At 33.6% G+C, this 14,775-nt stretch overlaps 1 protein-coding gene across 11 annotated transcripts in view; it reads right to left on the bottom strand.

The window, feature by feature from the left end:
• Mycbp2 (MYC binding protein 2, E3 ubiquitin protein ligase) overlaps nt 1–14,775 on the bottom strand; it is a 254,112-nt gene that overhangs the window by 182,928 nt on the left and 56,409 nt on the right. For all 11 annotated transcript variants that reach the window (XM_013516419.1, XM_013516422.1, XM_013516429.1 and 8 more), the window contains exons 13-15: nt 13,411–13,575; nt 10,499–10,657; nt 6,188–6,392 (exon numbers count right to left, since the gene is read on the bottom strand). In XM_013516419.1, the coding sequence (XP_013371873.1) occupies nt 6,188–6,392; nt 10,499–10,657; nt 13,411–13,575 (529 nt within the window). The remainder of the gene's footprint in view (nt 1–6,187; nt 6,393–10,498; nt 10,658–13,410; nt 13,576–14,775) is intronic.

The raw sequence follows: 14,775 nt of genomic DNA, 5'->3' as shown, positions 1-14,775 counted from the left end.
AAAAAAAAAAAAAAAAAAACACAAAAACAATACCAGCAATACAGAATTTCAGACAAGGTTATAAGAAATTAACAATGGCTATTATATTATATACTGATATCTTTAAATTGGTTACTAAGATAAAGAAATACAGACATGAAAGACTGATCAAACAAACATTTACTGTTCCTTTCAATAAAGCAATAAAAATCAGTAGTGCAACTATGTTACCTATCCTGTGTACCCATATATATATTTTTTCCTTCTTTCTTTTCTTTTTTCCCTCATCCCAGCTGTTCTCTTTTGAGCAGTTTCCTTTTGTTTCACAATATCTACTATACCTCCTAGATTTTATTCACTCTTTCAGGTTATTACACTAGTGAGACAATACTGCGTTACATCAAAGGGTCTGATTTATTTCACTTATGAGTATGGTCTCTAGTTCTGTCCATTTACCTATAAAAGCCTTGAGTTTATCTTTCTTCATAGCTGAGTAATATTCCATTATATAAAAATACAACTTTTTTACCCATTCCTCAGTTGCTTGGCATTTGGGTTGCTTCTACGATTTAAGTATTACAAATTGTGCCACTATAAACATGGGTGCACATATATTGCTATGATATGATGTTTTCAGTTCTTCTGGAAAATACCCAAAAGGGAAATAGCTGGGTTGAATGGGACCTCTAGTCCTAGTTTACTGAGGCATCTCGAAACTGATTTCCATAGTGGTTTCACCAGTCTGCATTCCCACCAGCAGTGGAGAAGAGTTCCTATTTCTAAATAGCCTCGCCAGCATTTGTTATTGGTTGATTTCTTAATGATAGTCATTCTTACCGGGGTGAGATGGAATCTCAGTGTTGTTTTAATTTGAATTTCATGAATGACTAATGATGTTGAACATTTTTTCATGTATTATTTGCCATTTATATTTCTTTATCTTAGAAGTGTGTATTCATCTCAGATGCCCATTTCTGGATTGGGTCTTTGAATCAGCAGGGGCTGGTGTTTTTTGATTCTTTGTATGTTCTAGATAGAAGTCCTTTGTCTGAGGGACCGTTGGCTGAAATTTTTTCCCAATTTGTGGGTTTTCTTTTTATGCTGTTGGTGATTTCTTTAGATGGGCAAAAACGTTTCAGTAAGATGAGATCCCAGTTGTTGATTCTTTGAAGTACATTCTATGCAGTTTGATTTTTTTCATGAACTCTCTGCCTACCCGTATGTCTTCAAGATTTTTACCTGCTTTCTCTTCCAGTAGATTTAGTGTTTCTATTTTAAAATTTAGATCTGTGATCCATTTTGATTTGAGTTGGTGCATGGTGAAAGACATGGGTCTAGTTTTAGTTGTTGGTATGTGGTGAGCCAGTTTTTCCAGCACCATTCATTAAAGAGGCTATCTTTCTTCCAGTGAACAGGTTTGGCCCCTTTGTCAAAGATAAGGTGGCAGAGTGTGTTTGTGGTTGTGGCTGCATCTTCCAGTCTGTTCCATTGATCCTCACGTCTGTTTTTTTGCCAGTACTATGTTGATTTTATCACAGTAGCTTTGTAGTATAATTTCAAGTCAGAGATTATGATGCCACCTGACTTGTCTTGGTTGCCCAGGATTGCTTTAGCTATTCTGGATCTCTTCTGGTTCCAGATGAATTTAAGGAATGTTTTCTCTAGATCTGTGAGGTGTACAAATAGTACTTTAAATGGAATTGCATTGAATCTGTACAACAATTTTGGGAGTATGGCCATTTTCACTATACACACAAATATTAAGATCTCATGTAGAAAATGCTAGATTGCATACATACACAAAAATGCATAGAAGAAATAAATGAGCAAAGTAACAAGATACAAAGACAACACACAAAAATCAACTACATTCCTTAACATTGACAATGAACAATCTGTAAAGAAAATAACAAGAAATTCTATTTATAGTAATACTCAAAAGAATAAAATAGGGCTGGAGGGGCTGGGGATTTAGCTCAGCAGCACAGCACCTGTCTGTCAAGCACAAGGTCATGAGTTCTATTCCTGGTACCAGAAAAAAAAATCAAAATAAATAAAATAGGGCTGGGGATATAGCTCAGTGGCATAAGCACCTGCCTGGCAAGCACAAGGTCCTGAGTTCGATTCCTGGTACAAAAAAAATAAAACAGTAATTCACCTTAAGGAAATGAGTGATTTGTACAATACAAAGTACACAGTTAATTTGTGCAACAAAAACTATAAAACACTGCTGGAAGAAATTAAAGACAGAAATAAATGGAAATACATTCCATGTGCATGGACAAGAAGACTTAACATTGTTAAGGTGTGACTACTATGCAAAGGCCTCTACAGATTCAATGTAATGTCTATTTAAACCTCAGTAATACTTCTGAATAAATATAAAATCCTATCCTAAAATTTATACTAAATCCCTACAGAACAATAACAGTCAAGCAATTTGCTGACAAAGAATAACAAATTACTCATACTTCCAGATTTCAAAATATACAAACAGCTACTATATTCAAAAGTGTGATAATGGCATTAAAAGTCTCATACATCAAGAGAATAGAATGGACAGTCCAGAAATAAAATCTCACATATATTGTCAAATAACTTTTTGACAAGGGTATTGAGATCATTCAATGGGAAAAGGGCAGTCTTTTCAATAAATGGTACAGGAAATATGGATATCCACATGCAAAACAATGCAATTTGATCCTTTTCTTACACCATATATAAATTAACTCAGAATGGAGAAAAGAAAAAGCAAAAAGAAAATTATCTATCTATCTATCCATCCATCCATCCATCCATCCATCCACCTAAAAGATAGTTATACTACTAATTTCTCTTAGTTCACTGAAAAGAAAGGTTTTGTCGATATCTGGACAATTAAATCTGGTACCTTATATTCTGTGCTATGGTTTGTGTCTGCATATCCCCACAAAGCCTCATGCACTCATGAGTACGGGCTTCTAGAGTTATGATTGATCCATGTCCAATGCTGGGATTACAGGTGTGAGTGCTACACCCACCTTGGGGCGGGGAAGCCTGCATACAATGTAAGGGAGGGAAAAAGGCTTGCTCTTCCTGCTGCCACTCCTCCCTTCTGCTTTTATTGCGTTCTGCCACCATGAACTGTTGCCCTCTGCCACATGCCATTCTGTCTTGGAGCCAGCCAAGTATAAGTCTATGCTTATACTTGAAACCTCCACAAACTGTGAGGTAAACAAACCTTTCCTTCCTTAATGGTGGGTGTCAGATATTTTGTCTTAGCAACCAGAGAAAAGTAACCAAGACAGTCTGAGTAACTAACTTAAAGATAACAAAATGGAAAGTATTAACCATTATTGTCCTCCTATTGCCTTGCTTTGAATTTTTTTTTCTCTTTGAAATAAAAAAAAAAATTAACTCAAAATGGATCAAGAATTTAAAACTGTAAAAATCCTTAAAAGAAAATATTATGGGCAAATGCTTCTTGATGTGAGTTTGGTGATAATTTCTTAGATACAAAAGGCACATGCAACAGCAACAAATACACAAACAACTGCATGAAAATTAAGAACTTTTGAACATCAAAGAGTGTAACAGAGTAAAAAGGCAACTCACAGACACAACTAATATGCAAACCATGTATCTGACAGGAGTCAGTATCCAAATATATACAGAACTCTTAAAACACAACAAAAAAAAAATCCAATTCAAAAATGGGGAAGGCAATCTAATGGACAATTCTCTAGAGATCTACAAATGGCCAAAGCGCATGTAAAAAGATGCTTAACATCACTAATTATTAAAGGGAAACCAAGTGAAAACTATAAAATACCATCTCAAACCCATCAGGATAGCTACTAATCTAAAAATATCAGAAAATAGCAAGTGTTGATGAAGATATTGAGAAACTTCCTTAAAACGTTAAAAATAGAGTTACCACAGATCCAGCAATTCCGTTTCTGGGTATACCCAAAAGAAGTACAGCAAGGTCTCTAGGAGATATTTTCCCAACCAAGTTCATAGCAGCATTATTCACTACAGCTAAAATGTTTTTTTTTTCTGTTTTTTTTTTTTTTTTTTTGGTTTTTCTCCGGTACCGGGAACCGAACTCATGACCTTGCGCTTGCCAGGCAGGCGCTTTTGCCGCTGAGCTAAATCCCCAGCCCCTCTACTACAGCTAAAATGTGAAAGCAACTCAAGTGTGCATCAAGGCCTGAAGGGATAAGCAAACTATGGAATATTATTCAGCCATAAAAAGGAGCTCTTTACATGTTAAAAAAGGAATAAACCCCGAGGACATTATAGTACTAAGTAGAATACGCTAGTCACAAAAAGATGAAAACTGTATGATTCTAGTTATATGAGGTACTTAGAGTAGCTAAAACCATACAGACAGAAAGTAGAATGGTAGTTGCCAGGAGCTGAGGACAGAGAAAGACAGGGAATTACTATTTAATGAGTAGCTTCCGTTTTTTATAATGAAAAGAAATATGAGATAGATGATGGTGATGGCTGTCTAAAAATATTAAATACTTAGTAATACCAATGAACTGCATACTTTTAAATGGTCAAGACAGTCAATTTTATGTAATATGTATTTTACCATGAAAAGCAAAAGTAAAAATAGTACTTAAAAGTAGTACATAATTTTAAATTTATTCTAAGATAAATAAGTCATAATTTTATAATAATTCAAATCATGTTTTAAAAAGTCCTTAGCATCCTGAAATATCCCTATTTTAACTTTATTCACATGCTCATTTTGCCTCATTAACATTATTATAATTGGTTAGGTACAGTTTGTGCAGGTCAACAAAATTAGTGGAAATTGGTTAAGTGTTTGCAGAAAAAAGGGATAGAAGAATAATAATTTTAAGAATCAAAGAATTTAAAAATTTGTTTAATATATATATATGTGGCTCAAGCTCAAGGGACTATAGACACTGAGTTTTAATGGAAATAGTTTGAGGCAGATTCAACAAAATAAATTTATATTCTAATATTGTTTTTAAAAAAACCAAAGACTCTCTACATCCAAATTAAATTAAAAATAAGTATTAAAAATAGAAAAGTCAAAAGTAAAGCTCTGTAGCATATAATCCAAGAGCAAAAATATTTTTTGCTCATGTTAATAAAGGAAATTATTCTAAAAAATGTCATGCCAGGCACAGTGGTAAGTGCCTACAGTCACAGCTTCTCATGAGGCTGAGGCAGGAGGACTGCTTAAACTAGCAGTTTAAGATCAGCCTAGTCAACGTTGCAAAACCTGATTTTACATACAAGCCTTAAAGAAAAATTCCATTATATATGATCTAAGTTTGACAGGCAAAGTATAGAGCTATAAATAAAATTAGAGTTTATCCAGAGATCTGAGATAAAGCACTTGACTAAAAAACCTGCCAATTTATTGAAATCAGAGACCTAGGAGTGGCTACCCTGACTCTTGGCTTTTCTTCACAAAATGTCTTCTATTCTCCAAAATCAGCCAATTATTGGAAATCTGATCTGACACAGGATATGCCAAGATGTTATATCAGCTATAAAAAAATTGGATTCAAAATTCCCCTAACATTCTGGAAGAAAGATGCAGATGCATTCTCACTCTGCCAAACTCATGTTAGCTTTAAATTGACAGTAACATAGAACTTTGAAAAAAAAGATAATGTAATAAAAAGATACTAGAATAAATGTAACAGTTATGATACAACTCTAGAAGTGAGTACCTAAAATTGTGAACAGTAAGTTCAATTTAAATAAAATGACATATGCCTAATCAAGTATTCTGTATCACATTCAGTAACTACATAAAAAGATGCATGCTCAACAAAACCAGACATTTGGCATTAAATAAGCTTACAAAAAGAACACAAAGTCACACTCTCTGACTTGGAGAAATTTATGATTTGTTTCTAAACATGATTTAAATGAATCAAATGACGAGATCAGGTGCATTCAGGGTGGTACAGTTGTAGACAAAATGAATCAAATGAAAGAAAGGCAAACATAAAGCTAAATTAGAAATAAGTGCAGTACAAAACAACTATAAGAATTATAAATATATAATAAATGTATTCAAGAAACAACATCGTTGCTGGAGAGATAGCTCAGTGGCACAATGGCAGTTGTGAGTTCGACTCTTGGTACGCTCCCCCCCCAAAAAAAACAGTCAAAAATATACTCCGGGGTTAATTTGAAAAGGGATCTAACTCAGTGGGAATCCATGTCTTACCCTCCAGGGACTCTGTCTGGACGCCCACTGCTGACACAGCTGGCTCCATAGCCTGTGCAGTCACCACACACGGTGCACACCATGCACTGCTCCAGCTTCCACTTGTGCATGCCTGGAGGGCACATCATGGACTTCTCGTCTTTTTCATCTAGCTCTTCTTCTAGGTCTTCATCCATTGCTGTTGCCATATTTTCAACTCCAAACCCTATTTGACATATCAGTTTGTAATTTCAATTATTCACATGTTGAATATATGGTATTTACCAATTTAAAAAGTAATGACACAAGGATAACAAAAGTAATTATACCAAAAAATGGTAAAATATAAACAAAAATAAATTTTAATTTAGGGAATGCTAAAAAATGTTCTCCCATTTCCTTTCTGAAAAGAGATAGGAAAGACTACAGTCAAACACATCTCTTCATGGTCTATCATACTCTTAGTACCTCTTTTCCAACTTCACTACCAATACCCTTACTCAATAGACCAAAGGAATACCTCCTAAGCATATTGTATGTCAAGGGTCTCCACAACTTACAACTCACAAATCAACTTTCTAAAACACAGGGGAGGGGCTGGGGATTTAGCTCAGTGGCACAGCGCCTGCCTGGCAAGTGCAAGGTCGTGAGTTTGATTCCCGGTACCAGAAAAAACTGAAAACCAAAAAAAAAAAACAAAAAACCGTAAAACACAGGGGAACCTCAGTTCATGAATTTAATTGATTTTCCACAATTCTGGTCACAGAATCCATTCCACTGTATTCAAATATACAGTATACAATTTACAGACCTCCAAGAAACTTCCATGAACAAAATTTCTATGCAAGACATGGAGAGTCACAAATATGGTCACAGTTTTCTTCAACCTCATTTTTTCCATATAAATTATATTCCACTTGAACCTAAATTCCATCTCCTTTTCAAGACATCCTGTGTCCCTTCACATGCTTAGGGCCTGTGCTCATTTTCACTCCTTCTGCACCACTTCTCATTTACAAGATGCTTTTCCTTTCCTTGTCTACCAGAGAAATTCCTTTTATCTTTCAAAACCTCAGCTCAGAAGCCATTTCCAATGAAAGCACTTATTACCCTTTCCAGGGAATCAGTCACTACCTTCTCAAAGCTTGTTCATAGCTCAATTGGAACTTTAAAAAATTGTGTTACAGGGGCTGGGGATTTAGCTCAGTGGCACAGTGCCAGCCTGGCAAGCGCAAGGTCGTGAGTTTGATTCCTGGTACCGGAAGAAAAACAAAACAAAAAGAAATAAAAATTAAAAAATTGTGTTATAATTTATCCAACCATTATTTTATTCCTTTATGGAAAAGAATCAACAAACTTTTTATAATGGGCGGGACCGTAAATAATGTAAGTCTATGGTCACATTTTTTATAACCCTTTACAAGTGTGAAGTCCTTTTTCAGCTTGTATTACTGTTGAAAAAAATTGCTAGTGAGTAGATAAGATGTCAGGTTAGTTTGAAGACCTTTGTTTTTAAGTACTGAAGACTGTAATAATGAACGATTACAAAGTTTAAATCAAGTGAGAATGACACATATTAATCAAATAACCATATGAAAGGGTAAAACTACAACTGTGATAGGGTTATAAAGGAACACACAGCATTATAAGAGAGCAAATCTCTAGAAATCAAGTAATTATTTTGTTTTCCCTGCTAGATTTAGATCCTCAAAGGCAAGACTATGTATTACTCATTTGATCTCTCGTTCTCAATGAACTTCATCTTTTACACCTAACATAGAATTACCACTCAATAGAGGTATGTCTAATCAATTAGTAAATGCACAGCATATATATAGCCTCTTTTGACCTTGCCACTACAAACCAAAGAGCAGGCTGGGAATGAGATACATAAGCATCAGACAACTTTGTCTAGAGTTAGAGTAAAGGAATCCTGAAGGAAGCCTGAGTGACTCTACTTTTAATAGCCGCTAAAGTGTTTTGAGCACTTCCTTACACATTGCTATACATGCATTACTTTAATCATCTTAACAGTACTATAACTATTACATTCATATGAATCTACACTTCCTATGTAATGTCAATCACAATGGCAAATAAAGTGATTCTAATTCATATGTAAAATTAAAGCCCAATCTGGCCACATAAAGCAAAAATTCATAAAGAAAAATACTGAAAAACATTTCATAAGAAAATCCATTAACAATAAAAAACTGAAAATAAACTCATTCATCAACAGGAAAATAAACTGTAGCACATGTGTGGTAATGCTTTAGTACACAGCAGTTAACATAAACCATTTAGAAGCATACTAATACAATGGTGAGGCAAAAAAAAAATTGTAGAAAAAAACTGAATAACAGATTAATACTTATGAAGCACAAAATGTTACGTTTTTATGCATACCTATATAATAGGCTATGTATTCTACATAAAAATATAAAGAACAAGTACAAAATTATAAGAACATGGACTAAAAGCATATTTATCAAAGTTAGGAAAATGGCTAGTGCTAGACAAAAATGGAATATAACAACCCTTACAATGGAAATACAGAGCATCTGAATATTATGCGTAATTTTTTCCTAATGCAAACCTTTCACAAGATATAGTAGATACATATTTTTAAAATTTCAATATTGCTCTGTATTTTCCCTATTAAAAAAATCTAAAAACTCTCTATATATTCTCATTTTCCAACCTGTATTAATTTTATGTGCTTTACTTGGCCACATTCTATTTTTTTTTTTTTTTCTGTCTTTTTGAGATAGGGTCTCGCTATGCAGTTGAGGCTGGCCTTGAGCTCACTTTGTAGCCCAGGCTGGTCTCAAACTTGCAACGATCCTCTTGCCTCAGCTAGCTGCATTCTAATTCATAACTTAGAAAATAAATGGGATTCTACTAAAGAAAAAAATCTTGATTATTAAGGAATTTCCACTAAGAATCCAAAAAAAGATGAAAATTTATGCCAAGTTTCTGAACAATGAAGAAACAATTTTGTGTGGTTCAAGCCTTTTATAAATATTTAATTTTAAAATATAGTGTAGAAATACATATATGTACTTATAGAATATATACACTATATAAAATATATATAGCCTAAATATATATATATATAATGTATAGTATAGAAATATATGGTGTAGAACATTAAACTAATTCTCTTTTCTTTGTACTAGCAACACAATCCCAAACTGTGTTTCACCAGTTTAACAAAGTAAAATATTTCCATTGTAAAATAACATTTATTTTCTTTCTTTTGCTCGTTCTTTTTGAAAATCAATATACTCCAACAGACAGTCCTTATAAAAATGATGTTTTCTAAGTACACACACAAACACACTCACAAACATATAGCCAAAAGTTAAAAAAAAAGGTGTTTCTGAGATCCAAACGAGTCTGAAATCAAGCAGAAAATAAACTGTAAACATGAGAATAAACAAACAGGAAAATAAACTGTAGTGTAGGTGTAGTAATGCTTTAGTATGTAGCAGTATACTAAACAAACATGACTTTGTTAATTTAGTATAGTTTATTCCACAAAATATTGGTACTTGAAGCACAGCTCGATGCTAAGTTCTAGTAATATGTATGTACTGTCTTTTTTTCCAGCTCATACAAATTTAAAAATAGAAAGCTAGAAACTGGAGTGAAGGATACAGACAGGATGATAACAGCTAGAAATAACTGAAAGTAAGAATGAAGCAGGCACATTATTTCCAAAATAAACAAACAAACAAACCCATAACAACAAGGCAATCAAAAGATAAATCCCTCTTATTGCTTCAATAGCTGAGGGCAGAACAATGGACACTATGAAGGTGCACCTATAATTTAATCTTTTCTTGACAAAGGGTCAGATATTCATAAGAATCATTCTTAGATATAAAAACAGATTACAGTATAAGTAGGACGTGATATTAAGTAGAAGGATAATATTTGCCAGATAAACTGCTGCCAAAATAGCTGAAAGTGAAGACATGGTACAAAAGGATCTACCAGCAATAAAGAGTTTGAAAAATTAACTTTTCTGGAATAATTCAGTCATCAAAAAATGCTAAGTCAAAGAGGTACCATTATTGTATGTAGAATTTTACAAACTATAAAGGTAAGCTAGCTCAGAAACTAAAAATGTGAAATATATTTCGTTTTTCCAGGAATGTACAATTTAGCAATAAATATCAAATAAATGAGAGATCCAGGCATTTTCTTTATTCATAAGCAAAGAATCGAAGAGCCATTCATTTTGAAAAGACTAAGATTCTTTACAATGTCCCAAGAAACCAATAAAAAGACTACACAAATTTTAATATCCAAAAATTATACACCTACCTTTTCCTCCTTGGTTCATGGCACCAGTGTCTCGGCCACACTGTCCTTTATTATTTACACCAAATGTCCAAACTTCTCCATTCTTCATTAAAACACAAGTGTGAGCCTTGCCCATAGCTACCTGAGTTACAAAATGCCCCTTCAAATCAGTTACCAAACCTACAGGAAAGATACAAATTTGGTAAAAACAACAACTGTGAACCTAGTAACAGAACTACTTCAATGTAGATGTTTTAATTTCTTCAGTAAATAATTCATCAAAATAGTATGAAGTTGGTAGCTAACAGTGGCAGGATAACCCAAATTAAATTTTTAAATTTTGTAACACTGTTTCAATAAGTCTTAACATGTTACTCAGATTTGGGATAAATCTTTACAGTAACTATCTCAAGTTTTCTTCTGAATGCTTGCTCCAAAGAATACCAACTTTCAACAGTATTCACAAGGCTAGTAGGTCTCAAATTTTTTGGCACAGACATAAAGAAGCCCATAAATCATTACTACTTTAACCTGCCTCCACAAAACCAAAGTAAAACAACTCAAACAGTATCATGCAATGATATTTTTGTAGAAACGTAAGATTTTCAAAAGCAGTAGTTTTTTTCAATCTATAATGCTTTCCTGTGTGAGCTACTATACAGCTATTTTTCTAAACTTCCTTACTCACATATTACTTTCACAATGCTTGTCACACCCAAGTTCCACCCATATTATTTAATATTTTTGCATCAACTTTAAATTTGCAGAAGCATGTTTAACCTTATCAAATAGCAACAGTAAAAATCAAAGATTATTAAATATTTTTCTACAAGTAGTATATGATATTAAGTACAAGGATAATATTAAATACAAGTATAATATCAATAATCATTAGAATAAAAACTTTTATTAAAGTTCTTGCTTATAATTGCAAATAATATCACTCCTCCATCTACACAGGGAAAACTATTCTACATTATTAGCACCAATATCACTCCCTTAAGGTGGCTTTCCCTTATACTTGCTTAGGCCTTTCTGTTAAGTGTACCTTAAAATTTTTTAGCTCACTTGAGAAACAACATATTTAACAGAAGTATTTCTTATTAACAGTACTACATACCTTGAGGTTTTACTTCTTCAAGGCTCTATGCAAAGCATCTCGAAAGCACTACCTATGGTAATCCTTATGTAACAATTACAGGAAGTAGGTACTATTCTAGACCCTTTAAAGGGAGTAAAAAAGAAAGCTCTAAAACAAATGTGTCCAACTCCATTCTATGGTGGCATGGGGCACAAAACAGCTAGTAATGTGGTCTTGCTAGATTGTAAACTTTTAAATTACATAGTTTTTTTTTTTTTCTAATTGGATTTCACAGTGCTCAAGCACAGACTTGCCTAGGTGACAAGGCAATGCTTTCTAGGGGAGGGCACAGGGCAGTGTTAACTCTATCTCCTGTACCCACCACACACAGCTGAATAGAAACCCACATGCACGTGTATCATATGTTTCATGTGCTTCTGCAACTTGCTGAGTAAAATGTAGTGATTACTAATCATAGTACCTATATTTCAATCTGCCTAAATTTTCATACTAAATTATTAAGCTTGCGCTTATTGTATTATTTCATTTTAATGTTGTAATAAAAATAACAAAAGCATTAACCAATTGTATCTTTTACATACAGCTCAGGACAATTCCTCTTTACTCAATGCAGCCTGGGCAAGCCTAACGGCTAGATGCCGATACTCTAAAAGCTTAAATGAACTGTTCGACAACTGAAAAGCATTGGCAGTAACATCTGGGTCAGTGTCTATAACCACAATACCATACCTCTGGACTATTCAAATTCTACCACATGCAGCAGTCTCCCAAATACTCAAGAAGACAGGGAAAGACTATATACCTAACTTGGTTCCTCCTTACACACTGTATAAAAAATTGTAAAATAAATTTTATTTTACACTTATATATTATCAATAGTGAAGAATATATGCTGAATAAATGCATAAATTTCAACCCTAGCCAAGAGAATTTTAGCAAGCAACACATACTGAGCATTATTTTTAAACTATATATGCATTACCCCCAAAGCTTCATTCATTTTGATAGTTTTAGCCAATTGAGAATTCAAACAGTACCACCATAAGTTAGCACACATTATGACCTGGGTACAGCTTAACTTAATAATTGATATAATAATGTGTGTCATTTATTCTGCATGAGACAATCACTTAAACTTGCAATCAGACCATTAAATTTCGTTTTCCTTTTCACAACAAAATTCAAAGGCATTATAAATTTATCTCACATAAAATCTTCCCACATGGCATGATTTATTTATCATACCCATTTCTAATAGCTAGAAAGAAAATTTAGAAACCGAATAGGAATTTTTGAGGCTAGAGTTTATTTAGTTCTATATCTCATTTTCAATCCTGAAATTTTCGGTTTGTCAGTCAACCAATCACTTGACAAGTAATTCTTGAAAAGCTACCATGTGCCAGACCTATGCCAGGCATTTGGGGATATAATATAATAGTAGGAGAGAGATAATCCCATTCTAATAACCCATTGGGGGAGATAAATAATTCAACAATTATAAATCAACATTGTTATAAAAATCATTTCCCAAGTGATACCATCACTATTACTCTAGGGACATGCCACATGAATACCAGAGCAAGGAAAAGGTTTCCAGAGAAAGCCACCAAGTTCCATTATTAATTGTACATAAAGGTTGGGATGTAATTCCCTGTGACAAGATATGAAGAAAAATTTGTTCCTGAATGTTTCACATGCAATAAAATGTGAAAAATGCAAAGAAAGCACACCATAAATATTAGTTTCTAGGCACATCTTTGTAACACCTAATGATTAGTACTGGACCTTCTTTCAATAAAAATGAAATGCTGTTTATGTTTTTTAAACTTACTTGAACTATCAGAGTAAATGGCATCTTTTCCAAACATGTATAGTTCTCCATCTTTAGATATAACAGAACTACTTCCATTATTGCAGGCTGTATACACCACAATCTTCCCTTCCATTTTAATTATCTTTTTAGGCTTATATGGTTTTGACTGCCGTCTGCTTTTTGCTTAAAAAAAAAATTAAGAGTACATTAAAGGCACCTCTATATAACAGACAGTAATAACAGTTTCTATATAAAGTCCAAGGGAAATGGGGGTACACCTCAGTGGTAGAGCATTAGACTGCAAAGGAAAAACAGCACAGTATTTGTACTTATGGTACATTTTATTCATTTATTTTTCACAAAGTCCTGGGATTTTCAACATGTCAGTTAAAATAACTTGCAGGTCTCACCTGGTCAATTAATATTTAAGCTCTCATTGTCAATTTTTGCTTCTCTGCAGCACATAAAAATATCTAATAGTAAATTTGTAGAGAGTAAATAGTGAAGTTCTACCAAAATCTCAGGCACAATCTGTGGATTACCTTTTTACATCATAAACTCATTTCTTCCTCCTCTCTTCTCTCTTCTCTCTCTCTCTCTCTCTCTCTCTCTCTCTCTCTCTCTCTCTCTCTCTCTCTCTTCTTTCTCTTTCTCTTTCCCTCTCTCTTTCCCTCTCTCCCTCTTCCTCCCTCCCTCCCTCCTTCTCTGTCTCTCTTTCTGATATTTTCCTGCCTTCCTATATCCTGTATCAGATATAATTATCTTGGACAGGCAGGCAGAGATATCTTCCTTTTCTCTGAGGCTATGATTCACACTTGTTTTTTTTGCTACATCCTAGAAAGGAAAATAAGTTTTTCATTCATTCCACATATATTTATTATACAAATCTACCATGTCAATGAGATATTAAAAGAAAGGAGATGTACATATAAGAGCAGAATCAGTAAATTTGAAGGTGGATGATTTCAGGAGCTTCTACTCTCTAAAACTAGATCCTTGAAATAAGTAAGAGATGGAAAAATCAATAACTAATCCTTTGATCAACTCATTTCCTGGTCACCTTGGAGAATATAAACATATTCCTATACTAGAGCAATTTTAATAGAACACAATCTATACACATATATAGAGTAATTACCTGGTAGCTCAAGCCAAGATAAACAGTATTCGACAAATATTAGAAGGAAAAATGAGCTGTGCAGAAGCTTTTGAAAAATGCAATATACTTCATGTCTATTTTGAGGAATATTTACATTATGTGCTGACTTCAACACCTTGTAAGATGCTACTCCAATGTGGTACAATGGAAAAAGTACATGAGAAGTTATAGAAAGAGCCAAATGATACTTTGAGCAAGACTCTGAGCAGAACAAAAAATATAAG

This window comes from Chinchilla lanigera, unplaced genomic scaffold, assembly GCF_000276665.1.
Source record: "Chinchilla lanigera isolate Chin_1 unplaced genomic scaffold, ChiLan1.0 scaffold00003, whole genome shotgun sequence".
NCBI classification, from domain to species: Eukaryota; Metazoa; Chordata; class Mammalia; order Rodentia; family Chinchillidae; genus Chinchilla; species Chinchilla lanigera.
Note: the sequence above shows the minus strand (reverse complement) of the source record. Positions and strands in the feature narration are given on the sequence as shown.